We start from the raw sequence: 22,335 nt of genomic DNA on the forward strand, positions 1-22,335 counted from the left end.
TAAATTGCCAAACCACCATTTTGCGTCATACACAATGCATTTGATCCTCTAAGTGGTACAAACTACTAAAGTAGACTCAGTGTTTGTATAGATTTCTTAATCTTTCATGTTGAAAGAGTTTCACATAGTAGTACTAGTTAATTTTTTTGTAGATTTTTTTTTTTCATTTACATCAAGTTTTGTATATGCCACTGTATATTGAGCACTGGACTAAAGAAGAAAATTATCCTGGTTTTGGAGGCTAAAGTTTTTTTCAGAGAATATAAGAAAAGCAAGGTCAAGTTCCTCTTCCAGTGAGATTTGTTTGTTCCCAACTGAATTTTATCAGAAAAAGAATAAAAACTGAAAGAAGGCACAATATAAAAATTCCACAAATGTAGACTAGATATGGGACGTCATCATTAAAAAGCCCAAGAAATTAGTTATTAAAACAAACTTGAAGCTTTTGCTTAAGGGTTTAGATCCCCCTCTTCTTCTGTTTCTTCTATCTTGTGCTGCCACAGACATGCCACCATTGCAGGATCCCTCACTGCAGGGGCTAGCGATCTCTCCTTGCTCTACCTGCAATCTCTCCTCACTAGGACCATTGCACCTCAGACACCAATATGGGGGATGCTGAAAAATGACATTTATTGAAATTCAACAGTATCTTATATACCCTCTGAAGTCCACTTGTCAGAATCTTATTGGTGGGTATCAGTCCAGGCTGCCCAACACCAGTCCTACCATTGGCCCTTCATTGTTACATTGTTCCATGGTGGCCATCTCCAGGTGGTGTCCATCTTCTTGTTCCTTATCTTTGTCCTTCAGCTCCTTCTTCCTCTCTTAGTTTCTTCCTCAAGGCCAATGGACACACTGTTCCAAGCACCTACCACAATGCTGAATAACTCCCATATGTGCTTATCACGAGACAGTCCAGCTGCCTGCACCATGACAGCCCAAATCCCCAGTTAGTTGCCTAATAACAAACCCAACATTGTACACTTTTCCCAATTTTCTTGAATAATGCAATTATTAATGTGATAAACTAGTTCTTTCACTTAAGTATTTTTAATTCATTATGCTAAATTCTCATCACTTCCTGTTTTATTCTTTGTGTGAATGTTGGTGTATGGTCTGGGAAAAAAGTTATTCTATGTCCAATTAATTTTTTGCTCCAAGCAGTGAAACCACTATGTTGTCTTAGCACACGCACTGACAGTCTCATTTGTTGAATGATGACATTGAGCAAACAGTAATATTGTATATTTTAATTCAGTTTTCTGGTTCACATTTGGTTCATATTTTTGAGAACGTTTCATTACTATTCAAATGTCCCTTTGCAGAAGATAATCTATCTGTAGAACTCAAATGTTTAAATTATCAAGTATCATACAATAGCCACAGTTCATATGAATATAGGCCCAGATTACATCCTCTGCACCTTCACTTGTGCAAAAAGTTATTGCTTACAAATATTATCAAAAAAATGATTATTCTTACGCTGACCAGTAAACTTTGTGCCTGTTTGGTTCAATTTAGATACTTTTTATGAATGTTTGCCAACAGAGTGCAGTTGGTTTGTTTTCCAATAAAACACTGTTTAGATGTTTTGGGATTAGGGACCCATTTAGTACACTGAAAATATTATTTTGGCAATGGCACTGTAAAAGCTATACAGACTTGAGAGGGAAAAATAACTAAAGGAAAAAAAAAGGCAATTTTATTTCCAGCATTCTGTAAAATACTGGCTACTGAGCAATAATACTATAATCATACTATGATGGAAAAAAAGCAAAATAAAACGAGACCTCTTTTTTTTTGTCCCGTTCTCCAGTGAATGGTTTATATTAGGAAAGCCACTTTAAATGTGGATTAAAATTCTTAAACAATCAAATACTCTTGGACGATAATGTCTTTTTTTTCCTGGCCATATCCTAGATCAGAATGTGGAGATAGATACTGACAGCATTCTCAAATATGGCATAGCATTAACAGCAAAACTGGGCTCAAATGATTATTATTTGCTGCTGAACATCTCTACAAGACAATAAGTACAGAATGCTTTGGAACAAAATTGATTGTAAAGTAATAGCTTTGTTTGTGTGTATCTTCAGCCACCCTTTGTATTACTGCTTTGAACAGGTAATTAATGAAAGAAACTGGACTTCATGTTGTTGGGTAGTCCAGTAGAAACAGGACTAAATAAAAAATAAAAATTTCATCCCTGCATCTTATTTCCACATCTCATACTCATGATATTGCTTTCCAAATGAATTCACCACTGTGTCTTCTCAAATAACATGAGCAAACAGTCTGGAGTAAATTCTTTTCATCTTTATATCATAGATGTAATTGTGTTTTCTGAAGCACTGTGTGTTGTAGAATGGAATGTTATCTGTTTAGAGTTTTCCAGGAAATAAGGCATGTTTAGCCAAAGCAATGCAGTTTCAGTTTGAGGGACTCCTATTCTGGATATATATTTAATAAATATACTAGCACAACAAATTAAGGAAACAACAGTAGCTGTGGAAAACAAAATTTGTTTTGGAATAACTAGCAAAAAATAGGTTCAGATAGGATTTAATGCTAAAGATATAGCAGAGTTATATCAGGTGTATGTGTTAGTAAAGGAGATGTTGCAGAGCCGTACATTCATCATTAGGGATTTGAATGCCGCAGGGGCATGCTGATGGCTCCATTTGACAGCATCTGTTGTGTCTCAGGAAAACAAGAAAAAATGTTTTCTTATTTATGGTAGTCTCTACAGATTATCTGTCCAATGTGGTAATTCCCTCTATCATGTAAAATCAAAGCTGAAAGTATTGTTAAGAGCATCTGAAATGTGGTTCTGAAATGAAACACTTTTTAAAAACTAGAATCTTCTGTAGGTAGAATGCTATGTTGTATCTTAAGTTAGGTATTTTGACCAAAGGCTATGATTAACTTCAGCACTGAGCTTGCATTTTACATACTCAGACACAGGTAAAGTTCAGTAAATCCATTATTCATAAAATGCAATTTAAGCTTATTATACAATATCTACATAAAATCAGATGAATTTTAAAACCATCAGGAGACTGCTCAGACAGCACCCTTTTTCCCTCTCAACTGCACCAAAAACTTACAGGACATACAAGGCATCTTAGTTCAGACAAAGTAAACAGTAATATTGTATAATTTAATTCTGTTTTCTGGTTCACATTTGGTTCACAGTTGGTTTTCATTCTTCAGTTAGCTGCTTGGGTTTTTTTGATTCCTTCTTCCACAAATTTGATAAATTTGAAAAGCCTTTTCTTTCAAGAGTGAAGAAACAGGATTCTGGAGATGACTTGACCAGAAGAGCTGAGCGCAATCTCCGCACACCATAGTGATTCATATAGCAACATTATAACAGCTTGTAATAACCAGGTTGTCATTCTTTATAGGCCCAATTTTCTAGTTAGAAGTTTTTTAAAGCATCTCCTCATTGCACAGTTGTTTTATTGAAATGACCATAATAACTCTGAGATATTTCTCCTGAGTTATTAAAGTTAATTTAGAATTCAACAGTGTGACCAAGTAAATCAACCTGGTCTAATTAGAATTACTTACTACTTATACTGAACAGTATCTCTATGTCCCACAGAGCTACTGAGTTTTCATTGTGCCATGCATGATGTAAAAAATCTAAATAAAGCATGCGTGCATTATCCCAATGATTGCATTTCATAGTGCCTCAGGACCACTTTTTGCAATCCCTTAAGCAAATCTTAATCTGTTTTATCTCTTCCATAGAGGATATTCAAGACTTGCCTCCAGAAAGCAAAGATCTAGTTATAAATTCCTGTGAGGAAGGTTAGAGCCATGGCTCTAACATTAAACTGAGACACAGAAGAGATGTCTTTCTTCACTAGTTTTATTTCAGATTTTCTGTACAAATCTGCCTAAGCCTTTCTTTAAGCCTTTCTTGAAGGCACTTGCTAGGTAGATGTTGTAGTACTTGTCTACCAGTTGCTGTGTTCAGGGAGAAGCAGGAGTGAGTTGATAGGTGAGGCAAGCCAGAAGACAGCAGGGAATGTACAGTGGCTTCAATGGCACAGGCTGCCTGAAAGCATGTAGATCTTCCAAATTCAAATGCTCCAAACATAAAGGATACTGTAAAGAACAGTGTTAGACTGACAATTTGCACTTGGACTTGGCTATGTTTGAAGAAAAAAAAAGCAACTGAAGATGTATTTTTAGGAATTAGTAGATATATTATTAGGATTACTTCTAGTAATCATAGGTACAGGCTTGAGCTTTGTATCTTACCTACTACTCTAATTTTCATTTTTTTTTAATGGAGCTAAAGTATTTAAAAAAAACAAAAACAAAAACCCATTGAGATGTTCTGTTCAGAATGCTTCTGTGAAAGCATATGGGGAGATTTGCACATGCCCAGTGAATTTTCTTTTCAAATAGATCTGTACAAATCTAAGCCCACATCTGTATCTTCATACTGCAATTTGGAGTCATTACCACAATTCCATTTGAGTCTAATTCTAGGTGAGTAAACCTGGGCATTTACTGCTCATGTCCTTGAAGACCTGATTGGTCCTTTATTTTTCTACACCTCAGCATATCCACATCTTGCAACTATGTTACATATTTCCTACAGTTTTTCTAGCCTTTTGTTGCTTTTAAGTCTGTCTCAACATCTGTGCCATATTCATCATGACAAATATTCATCCACTGTACTTTTAATCAGAGAAAGACACCTTCATTATCCTCATTATTTGTATTCATTACTAGATTTGTTACGTAATCTTTATGATATTACCATGTCACGTGGGCAAATTATTCAATAAATGTGTATTTTTATTGGTGTTACTAGTATTCCTAATGAAGCTTATTCTCCCTTTCTTGGCCATTTCTTTCAATGATCCAAAGGAGTATGGTGCATTTTGTTTCTAGAGGACAAGTTTTAGATATTCAATAGTTATGTGTCTGTGTTACAGATCAGATTTGAAGATCTTCTGTTGTCTCACACTCCTTAGTACATAGCTAGAAAAGAATTACAACACTATAGGAAGGGCTATTATGCACCTCCTTTCTTGCCAAGCTGTAGCATATATTTTTAACCAAGAAAGGTGACTGAAGTTAACAGTTAAAGGGAGGAAATTAGAATCTGGATCCAAGCAACACAAAGTTATAAAATATTGAAGATAATGCTGTAGAAAAAGAGGGCCATCTGCAAACATTCTTCCATATATACTTTTTTGCTGGATGTGGTTTTAAGAAGGTTATACCTTTTAGGATTCAACAGACAATTGCGTGGAATTAATTCACTAACATTCTATGCCAAAAGAATTTACAATTCTCTCAATTTCAATATGCTTATATTTGTATCTGAAAGTTCTTTATGATTTCATTTCATATGATAAAAAAGGCTATTCAGTTAATAAAAAAATTAAAAAAAGATCCATGTCCAATCTGTTACAAAAAGCTGTGATTATAGACAAGTATTGATTCACATGATTTTATTTAGTTTCCTTCTGTGTGGCTTTTATACATCAAGTCTAAATCCATCCACAAGAAATCACATCTCATATTACCTTTCAGTATCCTGTGTAAGTTAGTTCACATCTTTCTATATCTCTGAATGGATTAGGGTTTGGTTGTCATTTCCCTAGAGGTTAGGCAGTGGCCATCCTTCCTTTGCTTCAATTTGCTGTTTCTGGGAAGCAGTCATTCTACCTCTGCTTTTCATCTCCCCAGGCAATGTAATATTGTGGGAATATTTTTGTCAATTCCCTTCTAATCACTTTTCATATCTACTGCCCCTACCCTCTGACTGATCTCTTGTCCTCTGTAATGTTGTCTCTGCCTACATTTGTAAGAGACCTTAGTGGATATCTAATCAGTAAACATGATAAATAAACATTTATATGATCTCCCTCCTTCTACTTCTCTTCCATCTCTCAAGCTTCATTACCCTTCCCTTCTTTTGAGCCCTCTTACTTTAACATTATCTTCAATCTCATTCTCTTTTTCCTTGTTATCAGCTAGAATCACCAGCAGTTACATTTTTTTCTTGTAACAGTGATTGAAAAATGCTTGGTTTCTACACCTTCCCTGCATACTCAATCTAAAATAATGCTTCAAATGGCATAGCCCCCTCACCACGTTTCTAATCTTTATGTCTGTAACACTAGAAGTCATCAACTTACATGTGATATCTTCTACATTAATCTCCATCTCCTGTCTGGCTTTATGCTGACTCCTTCTTTACATTGCAAAGTGCCCTCTGACAAGCAGGAGGTGCTAAGGGAGACCTTAGTCTTAGTTACATGAATATAGAGTAATACTGAGGGAAATGAAAAATAATAAAACTTCTGGATACATGGACTACCTTGGATTCGACTATGGGTCTCTTTGGCTGTTCATGTCTTCATCTTCCTCAGAATTACTCATAGAACACAAAATTGCCTTCTAGTTAATGAAATACAGCTTTCTACCTTAAAACTTTACTCCAAATAACCAAATATTTCAGGAAGCATTCATTTTACCATAAGAATACAATTTCTTCTGACTACTCAAAGAAAAACTTTAAATTTTCATTGAGTCTTGTGACTCAAATTTGCAAATTTCAACGTGCTTCTGTTCTCTGTAGCATGTTGGCCAGTTACAAATAGCCACATCTTAGTGCAAGCATTGACATTAAGTGAAGAGTAACAGTGATTATACATTTACAATGCCTTTTTTTTTTTCTTGTGGAGACATGAGGAAGTTGCATTTCAGTTATGGCCAAATTCTATGATAATATAATTTTCATATGCTATCACTTCTATCACTTTCTATGGAACTGAACTTCTATTTTATATATATCCTAAATATATATCTTATATGTAGAGAGTCATCTGTGTCATCTGTGCTTTTTTTTTTTTTTTTTTTTTTTTTTTTAAGAAACCTTTTGTTGTTCCAAACTTGGAACAACAGACATTTGGGAAAAAAATTATAATCTTTTGTTTTACCTCTTTCAGCTTTTCCAAATTTGATTTTTCATCATAACAAATTTGCAATCAGAAACCACTCAAGGGATTTCATCTGCATGTGTATCCAGCATGAACTGACTTGAATGAGTTTGCTTATTTTATAAACAGACAAACAAATATTTTACATTTTAGATAAACAGAAAAGTTATGAAATGTATAAAAATTATTCTAATTGAGCCTTTATAGAGAGGTTTGCAGAAATACTCAGTATTCTGAATTTTAACACACACAAAAAAATCTTTTCATGCTCTCTGTCACAGGCCTTTGTGACACTGACAGTTCTATTCATTACTATTTTACCCAGAAACAAATTTAGCACTATTTCTCCCAGAAGGGCAGTGTATCTGGTGCCTGCAAAATGAGAACCTGTTGTGTGATGACCTCGAATTTTATAAATGCTGAATTGCAGAGGAGTTGGACTAGATGACCTTTAAGGGTCCCTTTCAACTCCATTGATTGTATGATTCTGTGACACTTAGAATTAATACTTATCTGAATCAAAAATTATCATGAAATCATCAAAGATGTATGTGTACTTATGTGTAATTGAACCAATGTCTTATCATTTATACCAAGTTGCTTCAAATGAGTATTCATGGAATTCTAAAAAGACTGGCTATTTTGCCTGCATTATAACTTTCAGTAGGTGTATTCAATACTAAGGTGATATTGCTTCTTGAAAACAGATTATATTCTATTTCCTAAATTCTTCAGTTGATGAATACAGACATATGTGTTATTAAATTCCTATTTTCTACAATCTTTTCTTACCTTGAGAAATCATATGAGAATTGTAGCTGAAGGTATATAAGGGCCAAAATAAGAGAGACTATTCAGAAAGTGAAATAATGTAATAAATTTCTGCCCTTAAATATATTTCTTTACATGAAAACTTTCTGTTTCTAAATCTTCTCTCATCAAAATCCCTGTGGGTGGCTTTTTATTATTATTATTATTTCTTGTTATTTCAAGCTAAAGTTAATTCAAAAGTAAAGATTTTCTCCAAATTAGTGGAAGCTCTTGACTGTGTTTGTTTTGAAAGCATAGGAAATGCCAGTATAGATAAACTAACAAGAAATTTCAGTATTTATAATTTTCAGTCCTGATCAGTTAGCATTCTGTCTTGCACATTCAGGACATGACATTTTGTTAAGGTATTCTTAGAAAATTTGTGTTACTTTTGTTTTCCTAAAAATGGGAAGTAATGTGCATGTTTGCTTATTGCAGAACTGAATCATTCAAAGTCCAGTACTTTAAACAGATTTTTCTAATACATGCCTAACATAAAATGAGTACAATGAAGTGTAAAATGAATGACATGTCATTCTGTCTTAATGTCTATGTATGACTTTTTTAGAACAAACTGACATTTTAGCTGCTGACATGTAAATGACTGGGCACCTGAATTACATGCATTCTCCTCTAGAAGGCTTGCTAATTTTCATGTTCTTAATATTAACATCATGTTCTTAACATTAACATTAACAACAAGTAAATAATTATTTTCATACTGCAGATAAAAACTAAGTTAGAGAATCACAGACTGGTTAAGGTGGGAAGAACTTATGGGTCCATCTGGCCCAATGCCTTCTCAAGCAGGAACACCCAGAACTTGGGGAGCAGGACTGTGGCCAGGCAACTTTTGAAGATCTCCAAGAAAGAAACTTCACAGCCTCTCTGTGCAACCTGTGCCAGTCTTCTGTCAGCCACATTGTAAAGAAGTCCTTCATGCTGTTTATACTGAGTTTGAGAACAGCAAAGTCACTTTACACAATGTAAATACAGATTCATAGGTCATGCTTCAAGACCTCTTTCAGATGAAATTTAGATTTTTTCATGTATTCTCCTGGGCATGTTAACATGGGCTGAATTAGTTGCCTCTGCTTAAGAGTCCACTCAATTATCTTTTGAAGTTTAGTGTCATATTTAAAATTATTAGGCACATACTCTTAGAATCATTCAGCAAAGTGGCTAAAGAATGACCTGATAATCTTATGTGGATCTCTCAAGGCTTTGCAGGATGGAGAGCAAGCATTTTGGTAAATCATTTTCGGTTATTGTTTTGTGTGCTAAATACAGTCAAAACTATACCAAAAAAACAAAAAACAAAATACAAAAAAAAAAATGCAAAATCAAGATATTATGGTGGTATCCTCTGTGAAAATAAAGACACTTTTATTTTGCTGGTTTCTGACTGTGAGCAAAAGAAAAACTCATCAGAAATATGAAAAGATTTATATATACATATTTATGTCATATGAGCCATAAGTCAAACGCTTAGGTTGTGTGTATTGCTTAATTATTAACAAATATTTTTGAATATTTGGTTCTGATTACTTAGGCAACAAAATGAATGTGCCTCTTTAAAATAAGTAGACAGAGTCCAGAGAGATACTGTCTTGAACTCTTACCATTTATCCAGCTCCGAAGTAGTTTTCTGTTGAATAACATTGATTTCCTATTTCAGTAAAAAGAACTGACATCGGAAATGTGGATGAAATATTGAGGCTTTACTAGCTCATTAAATAGCCAGATAGGTAAATACACAGACAAAGAGTGTGCAAATATTATACATATGCTGTCCTATACAGGCTTTATTTAATTTTGAAAACTCAAAAACTGTGAGTTTAATTTTATTTATGTGGAAAATAAAATAAATGTCTGATTATATTTTAGGAACCATGGAAAAAATCCATTTTTACAATGTTAATATATTCTGTATATCCATTGGTTGTGTGTGAAAACATGCAATCCATTTTATGCCCCAGTAATTTGGAAACACCTGATCTCTTCTCCCTTCACACAACACCTGAAATTTCAGAAGACTAAGCATCCCTTGAGAGCAGGGAATGTATTTGCCAATTTCAGCCCAGCAGGCATTGTACCTAGTGTTGTAAAGCTCGGATGATAGTTTTATAATGGAAAGCCTGAAATAACTTTAAGTACCACCTCACTGATGGTATTCTATAATGCATAACCAGTTTAATTTGAAACTAAGATTCAGTTACCAAGAAATACATTTGCAGAGTTAATATTGTTAACATCTTAATTTTGCTCTTTTCTTGGATATGAATTACAGTTTCCGTTCAAATAAAATCCACTGATGAAACACCTAATGGTTTTCTACTTTAATTTTGCTCTTCTGCTTGCTTTTACAGTTGTCCCTATTGTCTTTAAAGTTAATCCCCTTGTGTAGTCCTGGGAGAAAAATCGTTACACGGATCAAAGTACAGTTCTAATGTACAAACTCTTCCAACTGTATTAGCCTCATCATAAATTGATTAGGATGAGCATTGCACAGGAAATTATTATCAACATGGCTTACATTAAGAAAAAGGCTAGGACTACAAAGGTGTTGTTTGTCATCTCTCAGTGTGCATAAAGTCATTCAGCCCTGTCAGTTCCTTAAAAGTAGTTGGAGTCTTGCTAGACACTGGCAGTGTTGCCATGGAATCTATACTTAGATTTCACAGCAAAGCTAAAAGTGATTTCCAGATAATAGTTGAATTAGAAAGCAAGGAAAATGAGAATGAGTAAATAAAATTCCAAATTGCCCATTATATGATTTAATACCTTTCTTCTGTCTTTCTATCTCTGTTACAAATATGATAGTACTGTTGTTTGTAAGGTTTGGATTTTTTGATGAAAAAAATATAATTAAGAATTCAGAATGGGAGTAGTTCTTTTAAAAAAAAGAATTCAAGTGCTTTACTGCAATATTCTCATTTATGTGGAAACAATGAGGTCTTTTAGTATGTGGTTCTCCTTAATGGGTCTGTTTTGAAATTGTGCCTGTATAGGGAATAAAGGCTCTGTTGTTGCTTCATTATCCTGCATCTAGAAGATTTGTTTCCCAAAGCAATTTGCAGCATCATCCGCCTTTTACTGTCACATTTAATCATTTTAGAATTTACTCTGCAGATAGAACTGTGTCCTAACATGAATTCCAGAGTAGGAGCAAGTTCATTTAATACTCCCTGTTAAGAGGAGAATCTAGCTGACAAGTAATAGTATCAATGCAACATAATTATGTCAAAGAGACCTGGGAGCAGCCTTTCAATACCTAAAGGGGGGAGAAGAAAGAAGGGGATAGACTCTAGCAGGGTCTGTTGTGACAGAGCAAGGGAAAATCGTTTCAAAGAAAAGAGTTTGCATATAAGGAAAATGTTTTCTACAGTGAGGGTAGTGGCACGTTACCCAGAGAGGTGGTAGATACCCCATCCCTGGAGGCATTCAAGGTCTGACTGGAGAGGGCTCTAAGCAACCTGATCTAGCTATAGGTGTCCCTGTTTGTTGCAGGGGAGTTGCACTAGATAACTTAAGGGTCCCATACAAATCACATGATTCTATGAGTCTATGATAATTAATCTGTAATAGAACTGCATAATATTCAGAAAATGACACCTTCAATGATGGTTAATGTCCTACAAATTCCTACTTTACTTGAAATTTATTATTGAATATTTTTTATTGCTTTACTTTTATCCCTATTTGATGCTTTAAAGTATGAAAAAATTTTATTTGATTTTTTGATTTCTCCTTCTAGTGGCTAGCATTCAGAAGCTTCCCGCTGCATCTGTTCTAACTGACATCAATTTCCCCATGAAAGGAAGAAAAGGAATGGTTGATTGGGCACGAAACTCAGAAGATAGGGTTGTCATTCCAAAAAATATATTCACCCCTATGTCAACAGGTAAAGAAGCATATCAGCATGTTAATTTTGTGTTGACTTCAACAAGGGAACTCAGGGTCTTTGTCTCACAGGACTCCTGTATAATATGGAAGTTGTCCTGTATATTATGGAAGAGAAACATCTTATTCCAGAGGGAAAGGATGGAATTCAATTTCTTAATTCGAACAGAAAGTGCTGAAGAAATCCAAGAGATTGGATCGTACTTTTGGTAGTTCAAAGAGGCCTGAAGCACAGCACTTCTGAGCCTTCTGATTTTGTTCCATCCCAGCAGTCTGGACCATCCCAACAAATGACATAACTTTTACCAAATAATGGTTAGCAGACAAATTACCCCAGCTTCTAATGCAATTTACAAAAGCCATTGCAGTGCATACCTTTGACTTTAGAAAATTTACTTGCTACATATTAAATGTTAAAGACAACTTTTGAGGACACTTTATTATAAAAGTAGATGAACTAGCATGGATGTCAGTACACAGTGATAGATTTTTGAAAACATGATTTTCAGTGCTTAAATCTTTTGAAATATTTCTGACAGTGTAACATCTTTATGAAAGGATTCTAGGATATAATTCAAATTTATGGTAGTTTATTTAAAATACAATTTTTACTGGAAAGATAAATTATATTCAGGAGTTTTTTTATGCTCATCAAGGCTTGGGAAAGAGTATTTTAAAATCTTTTTTCCTTACCCTTTTTAGAACTAGATGAATCAACAGTATTTGTACTTGGAGCAGTGCTGTACAAAAATTTAGAACTCATTCTGCCAACTTTGAGGTAAGCAACTATGTAACCATAAATACAATATTAATTAGCATAACTATATTACATTTCTGGATGAACCCAAACAGCCATGACCATTTGTGCAAAGGTATTATGGGATTTTTTTTTCTATAATTATTTGAAATATATATGTAAATATTATGTTTCCTTCATGGTTATTTGTATTGTTTTTTTGTATTATAGAGACAGCTTTTTTAACAAAGTGTATTCATTTCTGTTTTATTTAATCTACACTAAGCTTAAAAAGAAAACATTCCCTTCAATATGTGGCTCAGGCCACATGTACTTGTACTTCACACTACTGTTAATCTGGTCACTACTTGTGTGTTTCATTGGTCTACTAACGTCTTTTTAACAGTAAAATTTTTATTTTGCCACACTACAGCAAGTGTTAATGAAGTCACAATAGAAAGGATAATAATTAGAAAAAAAATTAGAAAATAATTGAGTCACCTTTTCCTATTCTATTTCACCAAAACTTCAGGAGTCGAAACAAAGGCTGGAAAACCAAAAGTGTTGTCTTCGAATGTAATTTGACAAAAAAAAGTACTGAGATAAAATAAACAAACAAACACAACTTCCCAGTAAGGTGCTGTACACTGAATGTTAGGGATAGAAATCTCCCTGCAGCAGAGTACAGTGTGAAGAGTGGTGTCCTGGCAGGATACCTGGCAGACTGGGAGAGCTGGCAAGAGCTATTTATGCCTAGGGCACAGTGACAGCTCATCCATTTCCGAAATATCAGTAAGCACTTTGCATTTGCTGTACCAGTCCCTGAAATTAGCCCCATATTAGAAAAACAAAACCAAATGGCTATCACACTTAGCCCTTTTTGGCAGAATTTGGAGAAATTCTGCCAGTCCTAAAAAAGCAATGAGATGGCCATGTACCCAAGTACCTTTCAAACCTTTGCAGTTTAAACTCCAAACCACAATCATGCTTTTTCAGAATACAAAGGCCAATTATTTTGATTTAAAGAAAATGAGTGTGAACTTTCAGATACTATATATTTGCTTATATGAAGAGCCATTCCTTGCATTTATTTCATCCATAAGAAAACTGAGATTTTGAGCCTTACTGTGTTTTCATTAGAATCAGAAGCACCCCAAGTAGAAGAAACAGGGACATTACAAATTACAGCAACTTAAGTACTCCGGGCCATGTAAAAGTTCACTGTGGCTCCCAATTTGCTTTTATCTGTTCTACTTTCATCTGGTTGCTGATTTCTACAGCAAAATTGACTGTTTCCCTGTACAATTCAGTTCATAGAGAGGTTTTGTGAGCTTCTAAAGCAAAATGATCTAATAATCTAAGTGTATATATTCATAAATGAAGTCTTTAGAAATTCAAATATGAAGATATCCCACTTTGCCTCTGAATATGTTCAGTATTATTTGAATCCAATTCTCAGTTGCCCAAGAAAAGGAAATGAGCGCTATTACTTTCTCTTATATGCATGAATAAGAAATAAAAGTCATGATTAATCTATAATGTAAAAAAAAAATTAAAAAAAAAATCAACACCCTGGGTACCCGAAATATCATCTTTTTTAGGAGTATAGCACCTCAGTACTTCCCTCTACTTCTTTAATATTAATAATGAAATTACAGTAAACTTTTGCAGTTTACATCTCTTACCTATCAGGAAGAGAATCGTAGTGGATTACTTTGCCCACAGTGATCATATTCATAGTCCATATTCATATTCATATGACATATATTCATATTCACAGTCCATATTCAAAATTTGATCTTATGACCTTAAAATAGTGCACAGTGTCCTCATGGACTGCACAATTTTGATCCACTTTGATGCATTCAAACCATTTTAGTATTCATTCAAACCATTTTAGTATTCATTCAAACATAACTCTGAATTGGAAAAAAAATGGCAACCATTTTTAGTGCTGAATTTGCACTGTTAAACTTTTCAGAAAAAAAAGAATTAAAATCCAGGTTTTTTTAGGAATCTTTATGAGAGGGTGCTTTATCATTTTACACTTATTCAAGAACATGTATGAAATGGAGGCTGCCATACAATCCGCATCCAAACATCTGCGTTTGGAAAAGTATTATTACTTTTTGCTTATGTTTTGAAATGAAAGATATTACCCAACATTTATTATTACTTATACTATTATTTAATGTCAATAAATGTAATATTGTAACTATATTAATGCTGAATATAGTGAAATACTTCAGTAGCACTATGCATAGAGCAAACAAATTTGAAGGGAATTAACATCATCTGTTTGTTTGATGTTGTTATTTTTTTGTATGATGCCCAGAAATATGATAGCTGTGCACAATGTGTAAATTAAAACAACAACAACAACAAAAAGCCATTTTGAACATGAGATACTGCTCTAAGTAAAATGACAATTAATTTGCTAATGCTGGAAATGAAGATAGACAAAAAATGAACCAAGATAAATTAAGTAAGATGGGCTTGTGTTTGAGTTCAAGGGCCTTAATACAGTCTTACACCTTATACTGTAGGAACATGATAAAAAAGGTGACTTCTACTGGCAGTAAAACATCCAGAAAGCAATAGTGGTTCAGAGGTATTTCAGTCTCTTTTAAGAGGAGTTAGGCTGGGAATAAAGTAAATGTTTGATGGAATTAAATTTACTTTCCATAGTTTTCAAAATATTAGAGGTGGCCCATTCCCATGTATTGATTAATACCAGGACTTTGAAGAGTGAAAATGAATGCATTTTTTGAATGAATTTGTCTACTTAATAAGTAAATAAAATAAAATAAGAATATTGGAATATCACTATATATCTTTAGAAGAAATCTTTTGAAGCACCTAACCACAGAGTTCCTGTCTAATACATAAGGGGTGTTCTGTGAATAAAATGAAGATTATATTTATCTGAGATGTGCTATACAATATATTTCACAAGCTCCAAAATCAACTGTTTTAGCATATGGACTTGATTTTTCTTGTTTTGACTGGCATAGAATCTCTTAACAATAAGCCTTGTATACACAGTATGTGATGAGAACTTGACAATTATATTAATTTAAAACTTATTGGGAAAAGTCATTAATTCAAGTGGTATATGTTGATTATTAAAAGAATTTTGCTAGTACTATTTAACACAGAAGGCTAGGAAAGAGAAAGAAAAATACTTTGTTCTTCCTAACAAAAATATAATTATTTTCTTTCCACACACAAATAACAAACTACATCATTTTCTACTTCCTAGTATACTTTGCTGTGTTGCTCTCTTATTGTAATGTAATACAGATATTTTCTTGATATTGAAATATTGAATATTTTGAGTATAACAAGCTACCTGTTATTTTCGTATATTTGCATCCCCAAACATGTAAATAACATTGTTAGATTAAAAAAAGAAAATGATTCCCAGTAAAATATGCAAAAATATAATGACTGTAGTTATAATTCTTTTCTTGAGCATTCTGAAGGAATATACCGGAGGTTGCTATACAGTAAGATAGCTTTTAACTTTTCTTCCTAGAAATGAATCTACTGTAGTAAAATTTTTCCTGACACTTATACAACCACCTTACTTTTCCTGCTATAAAATTCACTGATACGTTCCATTTCCCCACATGAACCATCATTCCTAACATCCTCCTTTTGATGCTGTACATTTAAAAAACCTGTACACTTTCTTATGTCAGCCATTGTACTGGACCTAAGGAGTACCTCAAAAAGAATTTACTGTGTGGCATTACTGCTATGGAATCTGTATTATTTCTGTAATAAATATAATATTCACACAATGAACTATAATTTCCTTCATATTGTGTTGAGAAAGCAACATACCTTAATCATAAGTTCATTTTTAATTGGGCAGCACAGAGTCATTCCTAAAAGAAAAGAAAATTTAAATTTCATATCACTGTCACATAGAACAAATATGTGTACCCCGATATAAAAAATACCCTCAGGATATATACCCTGACAGAAAAATAGCTAAGTAATAAAATTTTATTAATGTTGTTATTAATTCAGATATGGAAAACACAAGGGAGGCTGCTTTGGAAGTTCTTCCTAAGACTTTGCTCAAGATAATCTTTGTTATCTTGAAACTTCAAGGATTTACTCAACTACAGTTCCTGTCAAATTTAATATATTTTCTGAGCAATAAATTTCAAAACTTCACCCTGATTTGTGCCTTGCTGGAGAGCCAACAGGTCACCATCCTGTTCAAGTTCATTTCTCATTACAGATAGATTTTTTTGATGTAGGACAAAAAGACAGTGGTGAGGTCGGTCTCCATATTGTGCTTGCTCAGGAAGTGTGAAATAGATTTTATGCCATTCGCAACAAAAGAGGGATTGAGACCCACATATTGCACCTCTCAGGAAGTTTTCTACAATCTGATTATTTAAATTTCAGAGTAATTTTTCTCAGCACTAAGCAGTTTGTAAAAAATGGTCTTCAGCAAAAATACCACTGGGAGCGCACTAGTGGTTTTGAGATAAATTGTTGTGACTGAAGCGCTTTGAGCCAAATTCAGTATCATCTCATGTGTTATGTGGGTTTAGCATATACTTGCCAGATCACATCCTTCCAGGGACAAACTAAACAGATAATATAAAATATAAAATGAGGCTTTCAGCCAAGGCAGAATAGCAGTGAGTAAAGCAGACTTCATAGCAATGTATCTAGTTATATGTATTTTCTGATGAAACAAACTTACAGGGATTTTTGAGAACCTAAATGGTTAGGTAGGGTTTTTAATGAGATCAAGGCAAATTTAACATTCCTAAACTACACTTTGCATCTGAAGTACTCTTTTGGATCTCACCCATCAGAACCATAACAAAACTAGATACAGCAAGGAAACATTTATCAATAACAAAGTTTGATTATGAACCAATATACTATTAGTATTTACTCTAGCGTATGTGAATTTCCAAAATGGACACAATCTTTTAATGTCTAGTAAACTTTACTGCCACCTGTCATGGTCTGTAAAAGAAAATCAATTCTGTATTTATGTGGAGTTTTGTTTTTAATTATTCTTTTCTTGGGAATTTTTATAGGTATGCAGCTACTGTATGTATGTTAAGGCACAGCCATTACTGCAGCTGTTCAGAATGAGAGTTTGCTAAACATTAAATGTTAGTCTGCTAGAGAGATACATTTTTTTGTCAATACTAAGTGAGTTCTTACAGTGCAACCAATGGAATTAAAGAAAGTAGAAAATGACATCCATTATATTTCCATTATTTGATTTAGCTGAGTAAAATTTAACTAGAATCATACCTTTTCCCAGAAGAATCATTTCACTCCTTGTGCTAACTGTCTGCTGAGTTAAATTTCTATTACTGTAGACATGACAATTCCTGTTTCAATCCAGCAGTATGGAATCCTCTCTAAAATACCTTTTCTCTAGGGAAAATAAGTAATTAAAAAGAAAGAAAGAAAGAAAGAAAGAAAGAAAGAAAGAAAGAAAGAAAGAAAGAAAGAAAGAAAGAAAGAAAGAAAGAAAGAAAGAAAGAAAGAAAGAAAGAAAGAAAGAAAGAAAGAAAGAAGGAGTATAAGAATATTGAAAGTGACTTATAGTTACATCTAAAATATCTAGTTTGTTCCTTGATAACATCTGCCTGTGAATATGCCTTTCTGTAGGATTTTATTCTTTCTGTGCCTCTCTATTGAATGCAGCATTATCACAGAATCACAGAATTGTAGGGGTTGGAAGGGACCTCCAGAGATCATCGAGTCCAACCCCCCTGCCAAAGCAGGTTCCCTGCAGCAGGTCGCACAGGTCGGCATCCAGGCAGGTCTTGAACATCTCCAGAGAAGGAGACTCCACCACCTCCCTGGGCAGCCTGTTCCAGTGCTCCGTCACCTCACTGTAAAAAAGTGCTTGCGCACATTCGTGCAGAACTTCCTATGCTGCAGTTTCCAGCCGTTTCCCCTTGTCCTGTCTCTACTCACCTCTGAAAAGAGTTCGTCCTCACCATTCTGCCCCCCACACCTTAGATATTTATAGACCTGGATCAGGTCTCCTCTCAGTCTTCTTCTCTCAAGGCTGAACAGACCCAGTTCACTCAACCTTTCTTCACAGGGGAGATGCTCCAGGCCCTTCACCATCTTTGTGACCCTCCGCTGGACTCTTTCCAAGAGATCCCTGTCTTTTTTGTACTGGGGAGCCCAGAACTGGATGCAGAACTCCAGATGAGGCCTTACCAGGGCAGAGTAGAGGGGGAGGATCACCTCCCTTGACCTGCTGGCCACGCTCTTTTTAATGCACCCCATTATATTCAAAGGGAACACCATATTCAAAGGGAAAACACAATGGGAGTTGTTTTAAGCCTTGAGAGTTTTATAAGGAACATGAACATTATATCACCATATCTTTATACCTGTATTAACATAACCTTAACAATTCCCAGACTTTTCCTAGATAGGTAGCTAGAAGCCATTCTCATCCATGTTTTAAGTAAAAAGTGAGATACATTATGAATTAGGGAAATTAACATAAAAATATTATTTTGAATAAACTATACGGTAACATGAAACCAGTTCTAATCTGACTTATCCAGGAAAGACTGGTTTTATTTTATTTTATTTTATTTTATTTTATTTTATTTTATTTTATTTTATTTTATTTTATTTTATTTTATTTTTGTGGGATTTCAGTCAGAAGAAAACTGAAGTTTATTATTTAAATATATTTAGATGATGAAGTTGCCCACTCATATACCAAATGAATGATTTTTCACAGTTGGAAACAAATAGTTTTTCTCATGAGTGCAGAATCAGCACTGCTGTAGGCTCTGCCACTGCAGTCATCCATCTTCAAAATTTTACAGTTAATAGGTGGAAAAGAAGTCCAACACAGATCTTAGAAAGAAAAATGGCTGTCTCTTGTAAGACCGAACTAGTTGGTCTACTTTGAGTTAAGTGAATGATATGCACTCACAAGTTGACAGAAGGTCTGTGTTATTGATGCATACTTCTAATTAGTAAATCATACTTTAATGTCTGCCATTTCTGCCATCATTGTTGTTTTTCAACCTTTACTGTGTCAGGTACAGGTAATGAGTGACAGATTTTACTATTTCTGAAAATATACATTTTCTCCATGAATATTTGACAACTGAAGTCATGTAAAATATCCATGAGACACTTCTTTGAATGTAATACCATCTACTTCATTTAGCATTATAAAGTTAAATCTTCAATTTTTACATGCTTGTTTTGTTTGTTTTTTTTCCCCCAGGAATTTTACAGTTGTTAATTCAAAAATTATTGTTGTTACTATACGACCTGAGCCTAAAACTACAGATTCATTCCTAGAGATAGAACTGGCACATCTGTCTAATGTAAGTACAAAGATAGTTGATATAATCTTCTATGAGTGTTATCAGGTCATATGAAAGAAAGGAGTGGGATAGGTTTAAATATCAAAAATTAAAACCAGTATAATTGCTAAAATTCAAACTTACTTTGAAAAGGGAGTATATGCATTTCGTGCAGATGTGTATGCAAAGGAAAATTAATCCTTGTTCTTTGTGGTTTTGTAGGTTTTCTCCTAAACAGCATTTTCTATGGAAAACACTCCATTAACTGGTTTGATGGATAAAAAACTGAAAAATTAGTATTGCTCTACATACTTAGTTTTTTGTTCCCAACAAATGCCATAGAGCTACATAGTGCTTTACTGCTTTGCTTTCATTATTTTATGCTGAAATGCCAGTTAGTAGCTAACCTGTTGTAGCAGACTGAAAAAAATGTTCCCATTCCAATCTACCTTGCTTCTCTTACAAATGCTTGTGATTTTTGTGCAATTACTTTTAATTCTGTAATATTTCCATCTAGTTTAGTGTTAAAAATGCTTTGAATATGAAAAAGTCTAACTCTAGAAAAAAATAGTAATAGTTACTCTTTCTGCTTTTGACAGTTCTCAGCCAGAGGGAAAATAAAATATGTATTTTGCTGGAAATTTTTGTCACCTATAGTATCAAGGAAAGAACGTTTTGTAACAAAGTTGGTGGTGGTTTATGAGAAGGCGTAGCAAATAAACTCTATTTATATCACTGAGAATGTATTAGAATTTACTTTAAATAAAATCATAAAGAGATAATAATGAGACATGTTAATATATAATGAATTATTAATATAATTAATATAACTAATATAATTATTAATATCTTATTAATTATTAATGTAATTAATAGTAAGACAAATTGTTACTAGAGCTTTAGTAAATAGTACTGTTATGCAAAGGACTGTAAAGCTATGACAATTTTTTTCATTATAAACAATTTCCCTAGGGATCACACAGTTACAAATCAGTTGCAGGAGTTTCCAATGTTCATTCAGTAGCAATTTTGGACTAATGTCTCTGGGCAAAGGTATGATGAATGCTCTTTGACCCCAAGATCTTCAGTTTACATTTTATTCCAGGTTAGAAAAAACTGATTGTTTTGGCATCAGTGGTAATTATGACTCACCAGAAAAACTCTAATGCAGGGGACATAAGATTTTCTTCAGGAATAGTTAATAATGACTACAAGAGTATATTCAATTCTAAATAAGCCAAACTGTGTATGTGTTATGGTAGGAACTACAAAAATATATTAAAAATAAAATAAAAAATCTAGGTTTTCTGACAAAATTAACTTATTTCAGGTTTATACATTCAAGAACATCTCAGAGAAATTTATTGCAAACTTTATGCAACATCAAGCAGCAAATTAAAAAAAGGAACATAAGCTGAACTGGCACCTACTTAAAGTACCTCTCTGTAAGATTACAAGTTTGCTGATGAGAAATTGTGGCAATTTTGTTTTCAGGGTTCTCTGCTGTTGTTCAATTTTAAGATACTTTAGGGAGATAAGTTGGTGTTAGTTTTGTTTTGTTCTGAATCACTTTGAGTAAGTTATAGAGCAATATTTTCCAAGTTCTAAAAGCATGGAAATGAGATGAAACTCCATTATTACAAAAGGTCATTTTAGAGACTCTGATTGTCACCTTGATTTGTAAACATTTTGGTAAGAGAAATTAATGAGTATTGCATGCGTCTTGACAAGACAAAAAGTCAATAACATTGCCAACAGCTATCAGAGCCAGTTCTTTTGAACTTAGGCTCCTTTATTTCCCTATAATTTGATCCAGAGAAACATCAGATATTTGCAACAAACTCCCAGTCCTTAAGTGTACATAGTATATTTATGTAAAGTATCAATCCATCTGGATGTAGTAGCTGAATGGGCAGATGCAGTGACAAAATCTTGATCTACACATTCTAAGCATGGAAACCAATAATACAATTTTAATGTCTTTAAATATTTGTAGATTCTTTTCAAGGCATAGCCTCCATTGTGTGACTTCATTTAAAAAATAAGACTGTGTCTACACAGAAATATTGTTCAGGTGTTTATTACCTTTCCTTATATTAAAATTAGAGTTTACCTAGTTGTGATACATCACAATGGAGCAAACATTGTATTTCAGATACAGAAATTAAAATAAAACTATTATTTCTGTATCCTTAGAATTCGAACATTATATAATAATGTCTCAATGATTAATCACAATGTCAATTAAATTGGCTAATTATTTAATAGAAAATAAAATACAGACATTTTCTTTCATCTGTTTTTTTTTTTTGTTTGTTTGGTTGGTTGGTTTTTTTGCACTTGTATTTATGTTTGTTTTTTGAATGGCTCTTTTTTTTTTTTCTTTTCGGGCCTTTGTTCTTGAAATTTTATTCATTATACAGAGTAGTTCATTTTAAAATGGATTTAATGACTAATTTTTAAGCATCCTCTGAAGTTGCCTATCAATATATATAATATACCCATATTTGTTGATTTACCTCCCCATTCAAGATTGCATTAAGTGGACAAGATATGAAAAAAAGATGGG

The 22,335-nt window shown here is 33.5% G+C and overlaps 1 protein-coding gene across 9 annotated transcripts in view; it reads left to right on the top strand.

The window, feature by feature from the left end:
* The window catches only part of ADGRB3 (adhesion G protein-coupled receptor B3), a 459,396-nt gene that overhangs the window by 247,946 nt on the left and 189,115 nt on the right, over positions 1-22,335 (top strand). For all 9 annotated transcript variants that reach the window (XM_048936529.1, XM_048936524.1, XM_048936532.1 and 6 more), the window contains 3 exons: positions 11,542-11,688; positions 12,390-12,465; positions 19,685-19,787. In XM_048936529.1, coding sequence (XP_048792486.1) covers positions 11,542-11,688; positions 12,390-12,465; positions 19,685-19,787 — 326 coding nt within the window. The remainder of the gene's footprint in view (positions 1-11,541; positions 11,689-12,389; positions 12,466-19,684; positions 19,788-22,335) is intronic.

Source organism: Lagopus muta, chromosome 2, assembly GCF_023343835.1.
Source record: "Lagopus muta isolate bLagMut1 chromosome 2, bLagMut1 primary, whole genome shotgun sequence".
Lineage (NCBI taxonomy): Eukaryota > Metazoa > Chordata > Aves > Galliformes > Phasianidae > Lagopus > Lagopus muta.